The 24,040-nt window shown below is 39.8% G+C and overlaps 1 protein-coding gene across 1 annotated transcript in view; it reads right to left on the bottom strand.

Moving 5' to 3' along the window:
• The window catches only part of ATAD2B (ATPase family AAA domain containing 2B), a 155,089-nt gene extending 131,841 nt beyond the window's left edge, over positions 1–23,248 (bottom strand). The window contains exons 1-2 of the mRNA XM_075063634.1: positions 22,912–23,248; positions 2,701–2,855 (exon numbers count right to left, since the gene is read on the bottom strand). Of these exons, the coding sequence (XP_074919735.1) occupies positions 2,701–2,855; positions 22,912–23,058 (302 nt within the window). The 5' untranslated portion in view covers positions 23,059–23,248. The remainder of the gene's footprint in view (positions 1–2,700; positions 2,856–22,911) is intronic.
• Between the last annotated feature and the right edge of the window lie 792 nt (positions 23,249–24,040).

Here is a 24,040-nt window from a genome sequence, read left to right as displayed (position 1 = left end):
TTTTACATAAGAGTAAAAGATAGTCTTAACAGATAAGAAATACAAACTTATTAAAACATAAATTATACTGTTAGAATTAAAATGTATAAATGCCCTAAAATCATGATAGAATATTAGCTGAAAATAACCTGTTGGTACCAGTACATATAAAATCAAAATAGATTAGTCAAATCAAGAACTTATATTCATATACCGCCTGTCATCCTGAAGGATCTTAAGTGCTTTACAATGTGTATAAGGACCACTGAACTGCAATAACTATTGTGCACAGTGGAAGGCGGGTGGGACAACTGATTTTAGGTTGGAAAGTGAATAAATTAACCAGCTGAAAAAGGAAATCATTTGACCCAGGCTTCACTGTCCCTTTACTCTTGCAAAAATGTCTACTTCTGAAGAGATGGATTTAACTAGGAAATGGGCTTCTGCTATTATTTACCTGGGAAAGGTGTACACATTTTTCATAACACAAGGGACTCACCATGGTAGACCTCAAAACTTTGTCACAGTGATGGACAGGAACACATGGGAGAATTGCATCTGCAAATCATGACCCTCTCAGGCATTTTTGACAAACAAACATTAGTAATGGCTTTATGGTCACATGTATTTGTTGCTTAATACCAAAAAGCAGAATCTCCACACAGGCTTTAAGTATGGATCTTCTGGGCTTGTTCAAGTAGCCCATTGCTAAAATTTTATTTTCATCTCAGTTCTCTACTTTAAATCTAGTTTCTGTAACAGACCAAGATCCAGTCATCAGACACATCGCAGGACTTCTTAAAGGAGCAATGATGTTAGCCCAATGTCCTGGCCAAATTTCACTTCAGGCAAACTGAGTTCACCTAAGTGATATTCTTCCAGGATCAATTAAAAAAACCTCAGATTTTATTTAAATTAACTTATTTTTTAAAAATAAACCTGTATTCTATTTAAAGTTAAATTTGAAATTGACATAGGTGTAGGCCGAAACTTATTATAATCTATTATAATTGTTTACAGTAAATAAAAGAATAATATTAAGCAGTATATGTTTGCTGACCATTTTAAAGAAAGTCAAACCACTGGACTGGTAGAAATCACAGAATAAGCATCTGGAACTGGAGTTTCTGAAATGATAAATGTTTTTGACAGCAGTAGCCTCTTCTGCAGGTGCGGGGAGAAGATTTTTTTCATTTCACTTTATTCAACTAGTTTAGTTAAATGACTAGTTCATTCAAAGTGAAGAGACCAACTGGGAACTGAAAAAGCAGGAAAGCTTGCTTTCCCCTTACAATCTATCAATAAAAGACAAGGTCTGAAAGAATGAGACCTACATTAGTTCTAAAATCTTAAAGGACAGATGACAGAAACGACCAGTTCAATTCACTAACTATAGATAATACTTCCATTTTTAATGTAAAATAGGTTTTGATAAACTTTGATATTTCTTTTTGTGTATCCAGCACATTAAAGGAAGTTTATTATAAAATTAAAAAAAATTGTGCATTTTAATTGCATTTGAATTTCCATCCGAAGAGAGCTTGACAAATCACAAGTAAAAAAATTAATCTAATAAATAAGAAATTCACCATTTTTAACATAATAAAAATGTAACAGCTAAGAATATGAATAAATTCAAGTTAGCTAGGTAATTGTTTAAATAAATGTGTGTTGAGATAGCGTATCACTCTGATTAGCAAAAAGCAGCACTACATTTTGCATAAAGGATACATATAGTTGCAATTCAACATATTTTATTGGTTACCAACAAATGAGAATCAATCTTTCTTTAGGAAAATAATTAAAAAGTTCAAAAGCAAAGCATGATTAAAATCAATTATTTTAAAAAAGGTTTTCAGTTTGCTGCTTTAAATCATGATTAAAATTGGTGATTTAAATTGCTTTGACTTAAATCAATCCACCGTGTATTCTTTACATCTTGTCTAACAGCTAAACTGTTGTGTATGCTGGTGTAGACTGCTAAATGACGAGCATATCAGAGGTGGCTGTATATGCTCCAAGATAATTTCTGAAAGAAGCAGGCTATATAATACACTGTAGTCATACATTTCTCAGTTTAAATAATCACCTGTCTTATCCACATCAATTTGAATCAATTTGGTATTTAAATGTGTCCCACCTTAGGGAGTGTTGCCTTATAATTAGCTATTGTAGTTCCCATATGCTAACAATAACAAGGATGACTGTCTCTCACTTACGGAGTTTAAAACAATATGAAACAAAGAATGCCTAGTCCTACACAATATACAGTAGCAGTTACAAGGGCCAAGATCAGTTTTCAAACAAGCTGTTCCAGGCACAACAGCTTGAGGCTTTTGCTTGGTGTCCATATATTTGCATAATTACTTGAATCCAATTGAGCCTCTTTAAACCTGGAAACTTTTTCTTAAAATTAAATCAATTGGTCAGAAAACGAAACAAAATGTCTACTTCAGTTGTGGCTGTATGGGATGCGTAGTACTTTGGCCTACTTCTAAATTTAGGGTCAGCTGCTTATTCCTTGAGTACGTAGAACTCCTAATGAAGTCACAGAGTTCTGGATGCACAAACAACATAAAATTGGACTCCAACACATTCCACCATTCCCATTTTAACAGATAGAGTGGTGTCACATAAGGAGGAACACAACCCATAGGATTCACATAGTTCTTACTCCTGAAGTAAGACAATGCAGGCTATAAGAAAAGTGCACCAGATTACCTGGACTGTCCAGCTGAAATGCTCCATTCCTCTCGCTGCCCAGTACTGCGTGATTTTGATTTGTCTTTGCACACAGGATCAGCATGTTTCAAGGTACGTTTGGCTGGAGGGGATATGTGACTATCACTCAAACTACCATCACTACCTTCATCTTTCTGAAAGAAACAAAGCATCACACACATTTGATTGGTTCATTTTTACACTTCCCATAACAAAAATAAGATTCCACTACTCACCTAAAGAAACTCAAACCCAGTTCACACAAACATAGCAGTCCTTTATTGATGCCCATGGAACACATGACATGTACAGTAACTCCCCGCTTAATGTTGTTTCGATCTTACATCCCTGCTCAATTACAGAACATGCTCCATTTAAAGTTGTGGAATGCTTCGCCATAATGTCGTTTGGTTGTCTGCTTAGTCCACAGCTGGCAGCCCCCCTATCAGCTCCTCTACGCCCCTCCCACAGTGCCTCCCGCCCGCCAGCAAACCTCGTGGAAAAGCACCTTCCCCCTTCTCCCCTCTGCCGCCTCCTACCTGCAGCAATCAGCTAGCTTGCAGTGTTCAGGAGGCAGGAGGGAGGACTCGGCATGCAGGCTCCCCCTCCCTCCCCTGCCTCCTGAATGCCGCAAATCAGCTGATTGTGGCAGACAGGAGGCAGGGGAAGTAGGGGGGAAGCTGGCACTGAGTCCTCACTCCTCCTCCCGCCCCCGCAAGCCTGCTGACTGCCACGCGCAGGATGGCAAGAGAAGAAGCGAGGACGCAGCATGTGGAGTAAAGGGGGTGGGGAGAAGAGGCGGGTTAAAAGTGAGGGCTTGGGGGAAGGGGTGGAGTGGGTGGGCCAAGGGATGAGACCCTCACCCCCGCTGCTTGCAGAGTAGGGGAAGCTACTGCTACACAACGTGCTTCTCCTAGCCTACAGCACCTTCAGCTTCCTTGCCTGCCTCATTGTCTCCAGCCCCAGTGGGCTGTGCCTGTGAGGGGTAAGGTGGAGGCACCTCCCAACTACAGTATTGTACTGTATGGCAAAAACAAATTTCCCTGGAACCAAACCCCGCGCCCCCCCTTACATTCATTCTTATGGGGAAATTGGATTAGCTTAACAACATTTCACTTAAAGTCGCATTTTTCAGCAACATTACTACAACGTTAAGTGAGGAGTTACTGTACCTTAAAAATGCACACATGCTGAATGCTAACTCACCAGTTCACCTAGCAAAGACTGAACACTGGACCTGATGAGTGTAAAATATTAAAATTCTGTAGTTATCAATAATTTTTTATAACGCTTCTAAACTAAATATTTCTAGTTTTCTAAAACCCACTGTACTGTATCCCTGGAAACATTACTGCCCTCAATATTAGTTTAATTCATAGAACACCTTTTCTCTCTATTGTACTACTGAATTTTTTTTTAAGTAGCTATTAAAATAAGAAACAGCAAGATACTATGACCGGTTTTCTCTCATACCTTGAGCAAAGTGATTAACACATGAATTCTAAAGCATCCATCACCAAAATGTCTGGGCAATTTTAGGTTTTGTGTTTTCAGTTAAAAAATGTGCAAATATTGAGATATCTATCTCAATAAAAAATGAAAAGTGTTATAGATATTTTCAGAAGCTTTTATCAGAAATTAAAAATATTTAAAAAGAAACTAAATGCTTTTACCTTTTTCAACACTCTTCCTTTACAGTTTTTAATAACAGCATAAAGAGTTAGTAGAAAGAATACTTCTAAATACCATACTATGCTGAAATTGCTATTAAACACATTGATCCATGAGGAAAAAAAGCAGACACGGGAGATAGCAAGACATCTTACCAGACCCAAAAATAAGTGACATACAGGATTTCTAGCCAACTAAAAACGTCCCTTCTTCAGTGGGAATTGTCCATAATCAAACAAAAAATGTAACATTAAAAAAAATGCAAAAAACCCAGTTGATTTTAGTGAAACACAATCTTTTCCCACCAAAGAAATTACTCAGAGTTAAAGATCCATCCTAAGTACTGTGTACTATCTTTCTAGAGGGTGGATTAATTACAGTGATGGCAAAATTCCTTCCGTCATTGTAGCAAGTTTCTACACTATGGTACTACAAAAACACAGCTGCAGCACCACAGACAAGCCCCACATTCTTTGGGCTAGAAAGCTGTCAGGTAAACTTTAAGACTTGTCCCTTCTACAAAGAAAACTGGCTGTGGGTTTCAGTAAAATACGTAAGTCACCTTTTATTATGTCGACTATAGTAAAAATCCAGTGATTTGCCATAATGAAATGACGGATATGTTACCAATAGGATGCTGGTAGTTAAAGTGTAGTGGAAGAGACATACTGTCATGAAGAATAGAAAACTATATATACAGTATGTTCTGACACAGTATGGAACTTGTACCAAAGTTAAGCTAAGAATTCAACAAAAGAATGCTGATTGTCTGACAGAAGAGGAGGAGTCCAATGTAGAGGCTAAGACATTTTCATGTTCCAGAATGAAGCCAAAAATGACTCCCAAACTGCATCAAATGTAAACTAGTCACACGACTGGCAGAAACAGCACATGAACATGGGAAACTGCTGACACTTTCAAGGCAGAAATGAAAGATCTATGCACAAAATACAGCACCATTGTAAGATATAAAATAAATGATGGTGATGGAATTGGAAGCCAACAGGAGACAAATGAAAGTAGGTGATGAGAACATAAAAGAGGTAGGTGGCCATGTAGAGCCTACCCTGACTCTTCAAGAATGGAATCTGGTTTTGGATCACTGTGAAAAGATCAGAAAATAGAATGAAGGGCAGATGCAGACGAGGATACTAAGATCTAGCAAGAACCAGACAGAGCATATTCAATTGATGGTGCCTCAATATGAATATTAAGAAGTGTACCCAAACATTTTGCATATTGTTATTTTTTCTCTTTGCAGAAAGCCAAATCATCACACAACTGTTGGTTAACATCACTTGGACTTTGCACTTCTACTGTATATATCTAATGTGCTCTCAAAGTACTTTACAAGCATTAATGGGTTTAGACTCAACACCACTGTGAAGTACTCAAAGACTGCAGGAGATAACTTGATCATAACAAACCAGCCAGAAGAAATTAAGAGGCAACTTCAGAGACCTGCATAGGAAATGACTGTACAGGTAACACTAGAGAGTTTTCCAGTGAAGAAGGTAAATTAAATAAGAAATAATCAAGACTGTGGGAACGGGGAATTTGGGATCACATAGCAGCAGTCAATGCGGAGATTACACAGCTTCTATTGCAACAGCAAGACACTCATCTCCTAGGTAGCACGGCTATTAGAAATGTCAGAAAATGTTTAAACTAGGAACAAAGTAGAATTTTACTCATACAGAAACTGATTATGCATCTCCAATTTATGCATCAGGCTTTATGGGTTGCCTAACTAGAATGACAAACTGCAATTACTCAAGGGTAAAACAATTAAGAAACATGCATTTTGGTGGAGGGTTTGCCAGGTGAAGTTTTGTTACACATGCAAAGGGAGAGAAACTATTACAGCATTGGGCAACTGGCTAAGATTCAGCCCCATAAATGTCATATTGTAAGATCTTCTCTCCATTTACAAAACACATACATTTTTGCCCATGTTGCATGTCATATGTTAATTAACCCATGTTAAAATCTCAATTTTAAAACTTGTTAGCTAGTTAAAGTAACCATGTGGGTGAGCCTAGCAAACATGTAAAACTATAACTGCCTTGTCTTCACTAGGATCCAAATACAAGCTAGCTTGACAAGGATTAAAAAGATACTTTTTCCCCCCCAATGAACATACAGATTGGCTTTTTGCAGATCTAACTCCTCATTATTATTATTATTTTATTTTATTTTTTTTTTTAAGTATGAGGATACTCTTATCCCACAATGCGGAATCAAATTTTAAAACTTTAAAATAAAGCACTGGTTTTGGATCCCAAAATCCTATTAAAATTCAGATAAATCGGTACTAGAGCTCTCCACTCTAACTCCCTAACATTAAATGGTCATCAAGGCTTGTTTAAAGTTATAAAATAAATGTTCATTACCAAATCTACTTTGCAACTAACTATACTTGCATCCACTGAACACTCACAAAATTATAGTCCTGTACCATAACCTACAGCCACATCTGTACATGCTGTGTGAACTGCCAGAGATGTGTTCTGTGCCATTACTGAAGTGCACCACTAATGCAAGTCAATCTTAAAGAACACTTCCTTTCTGAAATGCCAGGAGTTACTCTGTGCAACAGAGAAGCAGAGTTGCAAGTGAAGTGGTAGCACTGGTTTGAAACTAGCCTGAGTGGTACAGAAGAACAAAGCTGAGTAAAGAAGGAAAAGACAGGAACAACAACGTAATACCGCCTAAAGCCATTTGATAACTTGCTGTAAACTTAATATCATACCATTATTAAAAACAAAGCAAGTTTTTGCTTAACATAGGCTACAGTAACTTTTAATTATTCTTTATTACTTCTAAAAATATTAATTCCTATCCTGTTTAGAGAAAGCTACAAAATACTAACACCTACCATTAACCTGAATGTGAGACAATCAAGCCCACTCCAAATACAAAAAGCACCAAGCCCTGAATTAGATTTGATGCAATAGATGTTGCAGTCTATGCAACGTTTTTCACCGTGAAACCCTGAAAGCTAGCACAAGGAAAAGATCTAAGTTATTTTGATTCCCACACACAGTAAAAGTTAATCTGAAGTATTGGGTCCAGGTCAGGTGGGAAAACAACAGGACCCTTTCAGGTTTCAGAGTGGCAGCCATGTTAGTCTGTATCAGCAAAAAGAACAAGGAGTACTTGTGGCACCTTAGAGACTAACAAATTTATTTGAGCACAAGCAGAGGAGAGCAGACCTCAGGGGCAGGAGGTGGTGGCAGTGACTCAGGTTCAGGCAGAAGAGTTGAGTCAGAAAATGATCCAACCCTCTCAGGCTCAGACTGGATGGGCTTGGGTCCAGGTCAGACCTAAAAATTATACCTGAGCAGACCTCTAGGGCCAACAAAAAACAATTTTGAAGATTGAGCCTATCTCAGTGCTTAAGTCAGCACTGAAACAGCTGTTCAGGCAATAAAGCAATGAGCAGCCTTAAGACTATTGTGAAACCGTGGCACTGGAGCTGGTATCTCATGTGCTGATGGCAATGCTGTCACCAGAGTGCAGAGAACACCCACTAAAATATCTTGGTAATGCCAGGGTGTTGGCTGAAACAATATTGAGGCAACACCGTGGCAGGAACAAGAACTCTGTTCCAAAGCACCGAGACAAATGCCAGGCCACTGCAGAGAAACATGAGCTAAAGGACCATGAAAATAAACTAGTTCTAAAGCGCATGCAAGCACAAGGCCTGAAAAAAATTGCTAGTAACTGTACTAGACCTGACTGGTAGAAGAGGATACCCAGTGAACCTCACTGTGATACAAAAGAGCTGGAACAATAGAGCAGTCTCCTCCAGAAAGCTCCTTTACCAACTGAAAGTAAGGAACTGACTAAAGTTCGGAAGGAGCCGATTACACTCTCTCTAAGAGGAACACAATGGTCATGCTCTTCACTACTACTGTTGTGCTCAAGAATAAAAACAAAACTTTACAGCTAGGGGAGTTTGGTTAGTCTCATACTAAGGGGCAAAGAGCCAGCGGTAAGCATCCTGCACAGGTGGTGAGCCAAATTTTCTGCTAATCTAATGCCACTTAAATTAATGGACTAATGCCAGCAAAGAATCTAAGTGAAAGATATGCATGCAGGTTTATAATCCATTTACAGTCCTCTTACTTGGATGGAGAAACGGGAGAAAGGGAAAATGAACTTACACTTTTTAAAAATATATACTGTATAAATACACACACACACACACACGGTCACAGAGGAATGTTTCCTTTCCCACTCTATACTTCTAATCTACAATAATGTCAAATACGAAATTCAGCAAAAACTGCTTGCATGCAGTGTTGTTATATTTTCAACTGTATCCTTCCCTTTCAATATTTTTAATTTCTGTTCTGGAGTTTTTCTATCCTGCAGAAAAACATATAGCAAGACCCAGAGACTAGAAGTTTAAGATAGATTCTGAGTAAAAATAAGGCACGAAACAATGAGGGCAATTAACCATTTGAACAATTTACCAAGAGTAATGGCAGATTCTCCATCACTGGGAATTTTTAAATCAAGACTGGTGAGCCGAGGGCCAGAACCCACCACCATGTGACTGAGGTCCCGGGCCAGAGTCTGAAGCCCAATGACTGGAGCCTGCTGCCTACCACTCCAAGGCTGAAACCCGAAGCATGAGCCTCACCACCCCTGAGAAGGTGGGGAACTCACTGGCTGCCTGCTCCTCCAGAGTTTGGGGCAGGGCTCAATGTCTGCTGGTAGCCCTGGAGGACGGTCCACTGCTTCCCTCCCCCCGTCACTGCCCAGGAGGCTGTGCCCGCAAGAAAAGCTCCTGGTAGCTGCATGCGGCCTCAATGGCCACATTTGAGAAATGCTGCTCTAGTTCAAACAAGTTCATTCAGGGAAGCCTTACGGCCTGTGTTACCCAGGTCGTCAAACTGGATGATTACAATGGTCCGTTCTGGCCTTCTCAACTATGAATCTATAATGCGCCTACATGTTGTTACATGTATTTGTAACATTTTAAATATTAATAAATTAAAGAACTCTCCATGTAGGGATATTAAAGAAGGTACTAACAGTGATTCCCCCAAGTAACAGTGACCCCCCTTCCCAGTTTCACCAAGTACAAAAATCTTTTATTAGAGGGGTAGCCATGTTCTCCCTGATTGAACTAACCTCATTATCTCTAGCTTGCTTGCATATATATACCTGCCCCTGGAAATTTCCACTACATGCATCTGATGAAGTGGGTATTCACCCATGAAAGCTCATGCTCCAAAACGTCTGTTAGTCTATAAGGTGCCATAGGATTCTTTGCTGCTTTTAAAAATCTTTTAGCTCTTCTGTTAAAACTTGTAAGCTCCTGTCTGCAGAAAACATTGATTGTATCTGTCCTGTGAAAGATACTCTATTATTATGTAAAACTTACAAACAAGACAACTGACTATGTTCTTAAAGTGAACACTATGTTACCACCCCTGCTGTAAGCCTTAAGCCGTTAATTGACTCTGCCTAAGATATGAAATGTATGCTGATGAATGCTTGATGTATATGAATGGTTAGGGAGGTGCCAGCCTAGAAAGGATCCGTCGGCCAAAGAATGTGTCAAGTGGACCATCAGACAACTACCGGAGGGTAAACTGGGATTCATTCCAAACACCTGTAAGGAATGTGCCACTTTAAACAGTGTGGAGCCACCAGGAATGTGCCATCTGCTGATTGAGTCAGCAACAGCAGGATGAAACAGCTCCCGTAGACTAACATAGGAATTAATTCCTATAAGAATAAACTCCAAAAACTGAGGACTTTGAGTCTCTGGTTCTGCTGCCAGCCTCCAGGAGCATCAGGTGCAACTGACTCAGACTCGGCTCCATTCTCATGACCAAGATACGCGGCCAGTAATTTGGCATGAGCAACTTCTAGGTTGGTAACTATAACTCCTATACAAAACTTGAATAAATGATTGTGTAAATGAATGTGTGTGTGAGTAAGGAATAAGTAATAATAGAAATTAGTCAAACAATGTTTACTTTTCTTTTGCTTTATTATTATATTTACAATAAATGTGGCATCCTTGCCTTATCCCTCTTAATAAGATCCCGCTGGTTTTTTATTATATTGGTATAACATCCAAACTAGAAACTAAAGAAAATAACTCAATGCTCCTTCTCAACCCACTTTAGAAAAAGACTTAAGTAAATAGATCAGGCCTTGCAGGAAGGCCCAAGGATCAACAAACTTATCCCCTGATGAAGCAAGGAAGAGGAGCAAACTCGAGCCCTTCACTGATAAATGCCTGCCCTGAAGCATACAATGGGCACTGCTATCTAACGCATTTCAGATGATCAACTGTCAAGTTAACGGACAGAGAGAGGCAATCTCTAGCATGTAGAGGATACAAAACATAAAGGATTTATGTTTTTAAAAAGTTACAAGCTGCTATCCAAGAGAAAATGAAAAAAGATCTCTTAGCTACAGCTGCTGTCTGGATATCCAGGAGCAACCACTGGTCCCACAGGTTTACTGATTGAGGAAAGTTGCTGATGCAGGACCAGCATATGCTTTCTCCATCAAAGAGGTCTCTGACACTTCTGGGTACTTCTCAAACCCACAAGTGCCACCTTTGTTTTATTTGAACTACACTTCAACCAAAAAAATTTATAGTTCCAATGTGATCTAGGCCTGGGCTTGAAAAAACTTACCATTTCCTGATAAATACAAATGATTATGAATTAACCTAGAAGGTCATCATCCACATGGATAATAAAGGCGTCAATTCTGACACCCTTGACAATTCCAACCAAGCTAAGAAGTAACTCAGTTCGCTCAGAAAATCAGAAGTGTAGTAGTAAAGCAACAATATAATCTAATCTCACGAATTTTACTAAATGGGCACTCTCAATTCAATCTAGTTTTGGAATATGAGTTCTGATACATTTAGGCCACTTCTACAACTTGAGAATTTCATAAGAAGATTCCCATTTGTGCAACTATTGATTCAGCGGCACTGAAATTTGTTTCAGTTGACGCCCTGGTATAAAAAAAAGTTTCCATCATGGTAAAACCAGCTATCTCAATCATCTATTTTATTGAATAATATGCCACATCATTCCCAAGTCTTTAACCTGTGGCCACATCCAACTTGGGTGACCAGATAGCAAAATGTGAAAAATCAGGACAGAGGGTAGGGGGTAACAGGAGCCTATATAAGAAAAAGACCCAAGAGTCAGGACTGTCCTTATAAAATTGAGACATCTGGTCACCCTACAAGCAACACAATTATTATATTGTTCATATCATTTCAGCAGAACTTGATACAATAGTTTTCCACCTATTATTTTACTCCCTTCATCATCTATAATCTTGTCTCCCTCTTCTACTATTCGCCAACATATTCAATTTCAAGATTTTTAAATTAAATTTCTTAACTACGTAGTTTTAAAGGTGTCCAAATTATTTCAATTAATATTCTCTTCTTTCTCATTTTACAAATACCAAATTAACCTCCTGAAATGTACTTGTATTAAACAACTAAATGTTATCAGGAAATCTGCATTACCGATGATACTCAAAAGTATCTCTACTTCTGCCTTTATCTCCTTGAAATGAGATTTATGATTTGTAGACATTAACATTGCTCATAAGAGCAATGTTTTTACTAACCTTAGAAAATCTGGGGTCAGTAAACACTGCTTACTTGTATATTCTGAACAGCAGTACAAACATGTCTCAGGGTATTGATGAACTGGGTTACTAAATGTTTATATTATTTAAGATGGATGTAACAAGTAGGGAAGAAAACAAAGAGGTGACCTGCTAAAGAATTTATCTTGTTTCTACAATACCAGACAGGCCTGTTGTGATGCCCTATTTAGAATACTACTAGTTTTTTCTTGAGGGAAGAAGGATGTTCTAATAAATACTATACAATGTGGGCTCACTTTATAAGCATTTTTATTCCTCAGACATAAAAAGATACATACACTTTTTCCAAAAGAAAGTCCAGGTCTAGATCACATTGGCACTGTGCACTTTGTGGTTGAAGTGCAGTTCAGATAAGACAGAGGTGTAGTTTAAAGCTGTATAATTCTGTACACAACCGCACAACTGAATCTAGCCTAACTAATTAGGCCTGATACTCTTTTGTATCTGTCCTTGCACACCAATACACTTTAACAACCTATTTGTTTTTTCTGCACGCAGCCTATTAAACCATCGCAGCCAAACAAATACACAAATGCAAAACATACTCAGCTGATGAAGAGTTGACTAGGAGTCCAGATTTGCGGGGGTGGGGGGGGGGCGGGTAAAACTACAGCAAAAGTTCTGAAGTCCATTGTCCTGCCTTCTGGGAGATTAAAAACTTGCAGAGTTTTCCACCATGTTCATACATGCCCCCCACCCCATCACCAATTTGAGCTGGAAATCTGGATCTTCAATTTTACATGCTAGGAGAGATGGAAAGAATTCAAGATTACTGTCTAACATCTACATTTCAGCCTATTCTTCCTGGTCTGGATTCAACCTATATAGGGAAGCATTAATAGCCTGCTGGAATGGGCACTGGAATAGGACTCAGGAGACCTGGATTCAATTTCTCACTTTGAAACTGATCTGCTGGGTAATCTTGGGCAAGTCACTTTCCTCCCTATACCTCAGTTTCCCCATCTGTGAAAAAATGGGAATAAGGATACTGACCTCCTTTGTACAGCACTTTCAGATCTATCAATGAAAGTGATGTAAGTGATAACTATAATCAATAATATTATATTTGGGATCAGTCACTTTGACTGAGTCATGGAAAGGTTCCATAGCTTCCTTGAGCTGTTTTTTTGGTTTTGTTTTTGTATAGTTCTAGATCTTTGTTGTTAATTAGATCAAGTTAGATTTCCCAACACTGACAGTAGTGTCATCCTCCAGTAATTTGTCAAATTCCTTCATAAGTTCTTTCAATTGCTTTTGTAAATTTAGTGCTTTCTTTTACAGTCTTTTGCAAAATTCTTTGCCTTAAGTTCTCTTCATGCTCAGTGCAAATGTAATCATATTTTATGGTAGTTGGAAGAAAATAGAGCAACACAGTCTTACTAAAAATTCCATCAAGTGTCACTGGAGAACTAAAGCATAAAGCCTGCTTTTTCCATTCAACCAACCGACCACGAAGGTTGATCGTGGATGCCAAAGTATTTTCTACCTTCTGCAATGTGCTTAAGGACTGTGTTATGGATTGCTTCTTTCTCAGGAAGGTTTGGATAAAAATGCTGAACCACTTACGGGTCAGAAGATTATGGATGTTTGCACCTGAGCTCTCCTCTTTTTCATTTTAATTTGCTTGTCTGAGGAAAACCACAAAGAACTCTCCTTGTCACAATTTTCCCTGAATATTTGGATGGCACATTTAGCTACTTGGACATAATATTCTACAGGTTTCTTTTCTCACACATACTCAATAGCATTATGCAGAAATACATTTCCCCTGTATGTATACATGCAATCATTACTTTGTAATTACTTCATATTTACCCATCTATGCTGCATCAGTGTCAATGATTATTTTTAATTCTTTTCATTTTCCTCTGTTTCTTTATTTAAAGCATCTAGAAGCAAGTTTAAATTTGTCTGGAGAAGTATATTTGTGATGAGTGCTTTAATCATTTATTTAAATTGCTCACTTTGTGCTAGGTTGAAAGGTGAAATTTACTGCATAAAAAAGACTGCGACTTTCTTACCAAAAGTCTTTACCTTCAACTGTTTGTATTCCATAATCACAGACAGGATGTTGGGGTTTTTGGATGCCAAAGAACAGAAAACATTCCTGATGCTGAACAGCTGCTGACCAGCCTTGGAACTGACTTCATAATGATTGATGCTACGTTTCAATAGTGACTATGGCATCAGAAATACCTTACTTGCAGAATCATCAAAACTTTTTGTCTTTTGCTCCTCTGTTTCAATAACCAATCTTTAAGGTAGTGGCACATTTGATAAATCTGAAGAAGCATGAATCCCTTTCCACTCACTACTTCATTCTTGACAATGTTTACATCAGAAGAATCATCTTCATTAGCATATTCAATTTCTTATTCCCTACAACTTGAGGCATGTCAAGCCATACAGATGTTTACTATATTCACTAAAAACTAACTCTCACTCTTTTCAAGTATTGATGAGCAGTTTTGAATTTACGAATTAGAACAAGAAACAACCACCTACTGCAGTGGTGCTCCATTTTTTTGCCTATTGGTACCCAATTTTCTATACGGGGTCCACCCCATTTACCACTATGAAAGGGACAGAGTATTTGCAATTACCCGATACGTGTTCACAACCGCCATATTAAAAGCCCCTGATTTAGTTAAATTAACACCACAAAAATTGAAGAATACAAAAAGTTAACATAGCCAGTTTTACATTGAACTATCAGGCATCCTTCCCACCTTACAGAAATTTATAGATTCTATTATCAAAGCATTTGAAATATATACTTAGTTCACGTAAATATTCAATGACAAGTTCAAAAACCAAAAAACAAAATATTCAAAATCTACCATACACCAGCTTGGCTTTTTAAGCATTGTTTTCCTTCCCTACAGCCCAAACTCCAAGGCTACAAATAGCAGTTTAGAACTACATTTAGAAACTACTGTATTAATTTAAACTTAAAAAGGGGGGGAAATATACATACTCTGTAAAAGTTATTTCGGATTTATGATGTAAGGTGCTACAGAAATATCATACAAGGTAGACAGCCAAATTTCTTCCTCTCTACTGCTACTGAAACAGCAATGTATTTTTAGTTCGGTCAAGAAAGCCTAAAGTGTATGGCTAGGCACTCCTTTTAGAACTCCTATAAATCTAATTAAATAAATAAGCAGAATGATTTGGGTGAAGATCACTGAGCAGGAGGATCGGAAGAATGCTGGGACCTCAAACATCCATAGCAGTTGGACAGTGACTGGTAGGGTTGTGGGAACTGAGACAGGAGATTTGGTAGGGGCAGCAGGAACACTTACTGAGGAGCAAAAAATGTTCCAAAAGGTAATGAGGAAGTAATTTAATGTAACAAGACCAGGCTCAGAGACCAGGAAAGTGAGTCAAAGGAAAAGGGAGAGCAAAACAAAAAGCCAGCAGACAGGGAGAAAATAGCAGAGAAAAAAGGATGGAGAAATATACCTGGAAAGATATAAGCTCATGGTCCTCCCTCTCCCTGCACTAGAAGTGGTGTGAGGGCTTTTACTGCCCAAACTGGGAGCGCTGTATTAGTAATAAAATATATAAACACACTGAAATGACCAGGTCATACCTACAACCTGAGCAGCAGAAGACTAAAGGTCATCCACGCCTAGGTACTGGATACTTGGTGTGAAAAGAGCTTTATAAAGATTTATACAGTAATAAATTCAATTACTGGGCTGAACATCAACAGTTTATCAGTATATAGCAGTTTAGGGCAGAAAGTACAGAACAATATACTACATCCAACTGAAAGTACAGGGGGAATTGGGTGATCAGAATGTAATTACCTGAGCTAATTACCTTGCAGAACCCCAAGCTAAACACAATTCTAGAAAAAATGCCATGGGGTCTTTAATGAAAAGTGTCTGTGACCTGTTTTAAGACTCATCTGAAAGATGGCAGCTCCGTAAGCAGCCTCCATTAATGCTACACTGGAATACTGGTTTAGTACTCAGAAGAAAGAGCGCAACCTACTATATCACCAACACCATTTCCCAAATGTTCTTTGGAGGTCTTATTCACATATTAATTATGTTTTATCCTGCTACACTTATGAGTTCCAAGGAGTCCAAAATCCAGAATAGTATGACCGCAGAATATGACCAGCAGCATCAAGCAAAATGTGTAATTATTTTTCTATACGAAAATTTAGCCATTAGTATGTGACCCAATTCCCAGATTATCACAGGCAAAATGATTTGGTAGACTGCTTTTGAAAAACTATCCCCACATGTTAATTTGGGCACATTAAGTGATATAATGTCAAACAGGATTTATGTATACTAGAATATTGGCAGGAAGTTGACCACTTGGAACAATTGTTCCATTTACCACTATGCACAGATGTGTGAACAACCACAGTACTAAGGAAGAAATTACATGATTTATTCCTGAATTTCTCATGCCAGGTCTCAAAAGTAAGGAACACCACTAAAACAAGGGGGAAAAAAACAAAAACAAAAAAACTAGCTTTCATTACCACTCTAAAAAGATGCATTTCCTCAAGAATCTGCCTTTAACCAAAATCTTTTCCATAACTTCAGAAGAATTGTGCAAGTTTTATCTGAGATACTCCCATTAGCATTACTGAAAACAGTAAAACTAATACTCAGTGATTTGAAAATACAGGAGCATCTTTAGGAAGGATATTTTTCTTTAAAGAACTTTTAAACACAAGTGCAAAGCAGTGTCATTTTCTTTTTCCTACATGACTCAAGATCAGTGAATTTTCCAGCATTTTTATTTCAAATACATAGAATAGCCATTAAGAGTGTTAGGCACTGTCATATAGGTAACCATCAAAAAGAAATTCCAAACCAACAAGTCCTCACAACTTGTAAAAATGGAAGTTTAAGTGAAAAAGGAAAGACAATAATACTCATTAATCTGATTAAGTGTTTTTCAAAACAAAAACAAACATGTTACATCTTTTGCTATTCTATTTGAAAGGAAAAAAATACTTCTTTAATTTTCACAAATTTTAACACAAGTTTTAAAACTAATTTTTTTAAAATAAAAATAGGTCAAAAACATGTCAAAAATATTTTAATATGTTTCAGTTGTTGACCGTTAAAGCGTAATTGGTATTTTTAAGAACTAAAGAGTAGCCATGACTATATACCCTGAAAAAGAATCTGTAAAGTTATATTATCACACTTTTAATGTGGAAAAAATTATTTCAGTTAATTTTTACATATTTAGAAATTTAAATCAAGATATATATATTATTGTTACTATGAACCATAAAAATGCTGTATAGTGCTTATATTCCATGTAACCACAGTGCTTTATGTCAATCCCCAGTTCTGTTTGTGCTCCTATTAGCAATTAAGTACAATGGAGAGCTCTATGTTGCTAAAGAATAAACTGAACATGTTGGCAGTCCTACTTTTAGCTAGGAACTTGTATTACAGTAATCAGAGTACCCTCAAGTAGCTCTTAAAGTACTTTTAATGCTTCCCTGCCTAATTAAATTAGGTTAATCTTACCTAGATTTCTAAAATGTCTGACCAATACAGTGGTATGATTAAAAAAACTACAATAATAGTAGCTGAGAAATAAATACATGGCTTTTAGTTTTTTGCAACTGCAATAAAGAATCATCTCTCAATATTGTGGAGTAAGGTAAACTTAATTTCAATGGCTAATTAAACCCAATCATTGCAATCACAATTCCTATATCAGTATCTAAAAGACATCAAAAAATTAGTTTCGTAAATTAACAAGAGAAACTCTTGCATGTATTTTAGGGTAAAAAAAAGTTTACTTAAGTTTTTTACAGTTTGAGTGAGGTTCAGAATTAAAGTTTATAAAACCTACTTTCATAATTTTATAATTTTGAATAACTTGATAAATTTTGTTCCTGTCAGAATGTTTAAATATCAAGCCATAAAACACTTGCAAGTGACATTTTAATAGTAAAATGGGTAATTTCTTACTTTTTACATAAAAGGCAACCAAACCTCCCATTACACTTACAATATTACAAATTAAGCATGAAAACAATACACCTCACTTTCTCCTCTTCACATTTTAAAGTACTAAATACTGCCATACCATTACAGAGAATAAAAATCTGATTCCTTGATCTATTTACCAAGTTGATTTTCTTAATCTTAACATTTGGCCAATACATAGCACATGTATTACATCTGAGTCTTTGAATCTACCAAGTAAATCACCTGAAACATGTTACTCAATAACATACTAACATTTAATATATTAGACATTTAAATCTCATATATTCCTTTCCCATACGTTTGGGTCTTTTAAAAAGTGTAGCCTCATAAATGTGTGCATATAACCTAAAATATCTCAGAAAATGCCAAGAAAAACCATGGGGGCGGGGGGGAATGGAAGAGTGACAAAACAGATGGGTGCAATTTGTAGACCCGCATCTACTGTATCAGGTATGACCAACATTTTTACAGAATACTGTCATACTGTTGGCTAAATTTTAATCAATGGTATGGAACACAAAAATAATCTTACCAATTCTCCCTGACTGGTATTTGCAAACATATTCAAGAAACAGCATTCCACAGGAATCCCAAGTCAACACTCTTATGGAAGTAAACGCAGGCTCACAAAGGTATAAACAATATTTTTGATTTATAGAATGCCTGGAGTCTGCTGCAACCTTTAACTTCCCATTCACCAGACCTCAAGCAGAGCTGGGGTTCTCAGATCACAAATCTATGGTAGGCTTTAAAGAGAGACGACATTACAACCAACTTGAGAAGTAAATGAAACAGTTGCCTCCAAACACACATACATGACATGCTAATCCACTCATTTCCCCCCAACAGTGCAGCTACAACACTGTCTCATAATAGTAATTTTATAAATCATGGCTTGGTGTGGGTTTTTTTTTTTTTTAATTTCAGCTATTTTTTTCTACATAAATATTGACATCTAACCACCTTATTGATTTTGGCACATTTTAATCACAGAAAATTGTTAGATATTTTTAACATTTCATGGAGATCTGAGAGCTTACAAACATAAGAATAACTACACTAGGTCAAGACCAATGTTACATCTAGCCTAGTATCCTATCTTCCTACAGTGGCCTGTGCCAGATGCTTCAAAGTGAATGAACAGAACAAAGCAATTATGCGATCCAGCCCAACGTCCAGTCCCACCAACTGCCAGTCAGAAGCTTCAGGGACACCCAGAGCATGGGGTGGCTGGCATCTCTGACCATCTTGGCTAACAGCCATTGACAGACCTATCATCCACGAACATACCTAATTCTTTTTTGAACCCAGTTATACTTTTGGCCCTCACAACAAGCCTTGGCAACAAGTTCCACAGGCTGACTGTGTATTTAGATGAAGTAGCACTTTCTTTTGTTTGTTTTAAACCTGTTGACTACTAATTTCATTGGGTGACCCCTGGTTCTTGTGTTATGTGAGGGGGTAAAAAAACACTTCCTTATTCACTTTCTCCACACCATTTGTGATCTTATAGATCTGTCGTATCTCTCCCACTTTGTCCCAGTTTTTTTATTGTCCCCTAATACAGAAGCATTCCATATACCTATTCATGTTTGCTGCACTTCTCTGTACCTTTTCCAGATCACATCATTATCAATTTCTTAGACCTTATATTAACAACAGCTTCCCACACTTAAAGCTACAGTGTACAATGCATACTGAAAATGAAAATATGAATGCACTAGAATTATGAAAAGGAAGAAGAGCAAAAGCTTCTAACAAGTTCTGATAGCTTTTGGCTACTGTTTTTCTAAAGAAAAAAAGACTAACAACAGTGAATACTTTGGAGTGTGCCTGAGATTAATGTAAGAGTGCTCCAATGTATTCCAAAACAAATCCATTAGGTCATGCAAAGATACACACTTGCCTTTAGAAACACTTCATTTGTAAAAGTATCTTGGTATGGATATAATGATTTTCAGGACAATTTCACTTAGCCCTTTCCCTCACTCCACAACAAGGAAATAATTTGTCTGTGCATTTTAAAATCAATGGAAAGGCACACTCTCGATCCCTGGAAAAATCATGGAGCAGGTCCTCAAGGAATCCATTTTGAAGCACTTGGAGGAGAAGGTGATCGGGAATGGTCAATATGGATTCACCAAGGGCAAGTCATGCCTGACCAACCTGATTGCCTTCTATGATGAGATAACTGGCTCTGTGGATATGGGGAAAGCGGTGGACATGATATATCTTGACTTGTATCAAAAGCTTTGCTAAGTCTCCCACAGTATTCTTGCCAGCAAGTTACAAAAGCATGGATTGGATGACTGGACTACAAGGTGGCCAGAAAACTGACTAAACCGTCGGGCTCAACGGATAGTGGTCAACGGCTCAATGTCTAATTGGCAGCCGGTATCAAGCGGAGTGCCGCAGGTGTCTGTCCTGGGGCCAGTTTTGTTCAACATCTTCATTAATGATCTAGATGATGTGATGGATTGCACTCTCGGCAAGTTCACAGATGACACTGAGCTGGGGGGAGAGGCAGATATGCTGGAGGGTAGGGATAAGGTCTAGAGTGACCTAGACAAATTGGGGGATTGGGCTAAAAGAAATCTGATGAGGTTCAAAAAGGACAAGTGCAGAGTCCTGCACTTAGGACGGAAGAATCCCATGCACTGCTACAGGCTGGGGACCGACTGGCTAAGCGGCAGTTCTGCAGATGAGGACCTGGGGATTATAGTGGACGAGAAGCTGAATATGAGTCAATAGTATGCCATTGTTGCCAAGAACGCTAACAGCATATCGGGCTGCATTAGTAGCCAGCAGATGGCGGAAAATGATTATTCCCCTCTATTCGGCTCTGGTGAGGCCACATCTGGAGTACTGCGTCCAGTTTGGGGCCCCCCATTACAGAAAGGATGTGGAAAATTGGAGCGAGTCCAGCAGAGGACAACAAAAATTATTAGATGTCTGGGGTACATGACTTACAAGGAGAGGCTGAGCGAACTGGGCTTATTTAGTCTGCAGAAGAGTGCGGGCGGGATTTGATAGCAGCCTTCAACTACGTGAAAAGGGGTTCCAAAGAGGATGGAACTAGGCTGTTCTCAGTGGTGGCAAATGACCGAACAAAGAGCAAGGGCATCAAGTTGCAGTGCAGGAGGTCTAGGCTGGATATTACAAAAACCTATTTCACTAGGAGGGTGGTGAGGCACTGGAATGGGTTACCTAGGGAGGTGGTGGAATCTCCATCCTCAGAGGTTTTTAAGGCTTGACAAAGCCTTGGCTATGATGATTTAGTAGGGGTTGGTCCTGCTTTGAGCAGGAAGTTGGACTAGATGACCTCCTGAGATCTCTTCCAACAATAATCTTCTATGATTCTATGAATTCTACTTAGCAGCAGTACACTCCTCTACACAGCAAGCCAGAGAGGGTTAAGTCAAACTTTGGCTCACAGGGTATACCAGGCTCGTGGGACTGGCATCCTGGAATGTGTGTTAGAAGCTTTACCAGCCATAGCACAGAAAAATAACAGAGAGCAGAAACTGAAAGAAAAATCAGATAGAGAAAAAAAGAAGGCAAATAAGAAGAAATAGGAGAGGACTGAAAAAGCACATACAGTTTACAGCCGACACCTAGTCAACAGTGTTCTTTACTGTTTGTAAACAAAGGGAAGGGGAGAGGGTTTTTAACAATTCTGGCTGCTACTGCTTTTTTTCTACTTGTCTCCATCTCTTCCTCCTTAGCAGTGAATGGGATGTGGTCCCTTGGTGAATGACTGTCAAACATTTTGATCCTCAGCTGTGTCATTCCTGTATTCATTCAGCCCTAAGTCTTTCTAGACACATTGAGTGCAGGGGCAACCTACTGTGTATCATGTTTAGACTATGGTTTTCAGATCAGAGCACAAGAACCACCAGCAGAAAAGTAGTAATGCAATCAATTTTCTTCCTATCACACAAGGAGCCCCCTCTAATAAAGGAGGAGCATATATTTGTTGTCAGCAAATCTTTCTAGAAAGGATGGAGAAGACAAGCCTCCTGAAATTGGCAGTAGATATAGATTATAATCTACAAAATGTTAGTTTCATACATTAGGCTGTTGGATTCAGCTGTGATTAGACCATAAAATCAACGCTCTGATTATAAATCATGTTGGGAAAACAGCTAATTAAGCAAATAGGCAAAAATTATTATTTTTCCTTGCTTTTCAAGGGATGGATTAGAATATGGGAGACATGCTCAAAGCAGGGCTGTCAAAGCTGAAGCGGATAGCTGTCATAGGTGAGTTGAGGCCACTATTTTGTAAGCTACTGGAGCCGCAGCTCTCAACTTTTGTTTCTTGTTGTCCCTCCCGTGCAGTCCCAGGCGCAGCCAGAGAGGGAGCTTTGCTCCGCTCCTACCTCCCCGATCTCCTGCCGGGCACAGCAGCAGCCTGTCTGTTCCCCTCTCGCACACAGATGTAGCCAGCCAGCGGCACGAGAACTTTTGTCCCTCTGCTCCCAAGTCTGCCACCACCCCACGGCTACAACCCCTGTCCCCCAAAGCTCCCGCCACACAAATCCGCTCTCCAGCCCCCTTCTTCACCCCTAGTGCCACCGTCCCTCTCCCCAGCTCAGCTGAGCGCACCCGAAAGTAACCCAGCCCGGCAGCGCAGCTGCACTCCTCGTCCCCCGGCAAATCCCAGCTCCCCTCGTCCTTACCGCCCCAGCCCCGCACTGCCGAGTGTGGACGGACCCCCTTCCCCCTGCCGGCTCCCAAGTCACTCCCACACCCCGGGCAGAGACAGCCCCGCCGGTGCTCCCCTCCCCGCCTGCCCAGCTCTGCCTCTGCCCCCCCAGCCACGACAGAGGCAGCAGCGGTGCCCTCCCAGCCCTTCTCCGGCCCGCCGCTTCCCTCACCCGGGCCGCCGCCGCCTCCTCTAGCCCGGCCTTGGTGCCTCTCTTGGAGGAGCGGGTCCGAGACGAGATGAAATGGCTGCCGGCTCCGGCCGCGGCGGCCGCCGCTTTGCCCAGGGGGCGCAGGGAGCTCTTCCTGGTGTTCACCATGGCCCCGGCGAAGGCGGACACGGGGAGCCGCCGCCGCAGAGGGAGGGCTGCGGGGCGCCTCCTCCTCCCGGGGAGCGGGGCGGCCGAGCAGAGAGACACACCGAGCGCGCCGAGTTCGCCGCCGTCTTCTCGGCTCAGTCACACACTAACTGGCCGCCATTACTCTCCCTCTCCCTTTCTCCGCTCGGTCACCGCCAAGCCGCGGGCTGCCGCTTGGGGGCGCTGTGCCGCTCCGCAAGCCCGGCGGCCCCTGCTGGGTACTCTCTAGCCCAGCGCCGCGCGCTCTATGGGTCCTGCTCTGCGTGCTGGGAGTGTCTGGCTCAGAGTCAGCCCTGCCGCCTCGGGCTCCCCTGAGGGCGGGGGCTGTGCGTGCCTGTCGCCCAAGCATGGGGGAGGCGAGTTCTAGCTGCCTGCACTCCCCAGGGAGGGAGGGTGTCTGGCTGCAGCTATCGCCTGTTCTTCAGGGGTGTGCGGAACAGCCTGAGCGAGGCTTCATGAGACGCGTGCTGCACACTCTGAGGCTGTGTGAACAGCAGGGGGAATCCAGGGTAATAAAGCCCAAGTCTTATCAAAGTGCTTTACAAAGAGGGTCAGTAGCACCGTCCCCATTTTGCCAGTGAGGAAACTGAGGTCCATGGATGTATACCCTTAGTGCCCTGAGTCCCACTCCACTGCCCTAGTCACTAGATCATCATACAGCCTCTCCCCATCCAGTTGTTTCATTATTTGTATTGCAGTGGAACCTAAAAACCCAAACTTAGATTAGGACCTTGACTGCTCTCGGTGTTGTTCATACACATAAGTGAGCCCTTGCCTCAAAGTAAGACCTTACAGTCTAAATACAGACAGACAAAGGGAGTATCCTCCGTATTTTATAGATGAGGAACCAAGGCACAGAGAATAAGTGACAATGCCATGCAGGAGATTTTAACTTTTGTGTAGTATTGCTGTGTATTGTTAAAAGACTACTATGTCTTATCCA

The sequence above is a fragment of the Chelonoidis abingdonii genome, chromosome 3, assembly GCF_003597395.2.
Source record: "Chelonoidis abingdonii isolate Lonesome George chromosome 3, CheloAbing_2.0, whole genome shotgun sequence".
NCBI classification, from domain to species: Eukaryota; Metazoa; Chordata; order Testudines; family Testudinidae; genus Chelonoidis; species Chelonoidis abingdonii.
The sequence above is the reverse complement of the archived record's forward strand: the minus strand, read 5'-3'. Positions and strand labels throughout refer to the sequence as shown.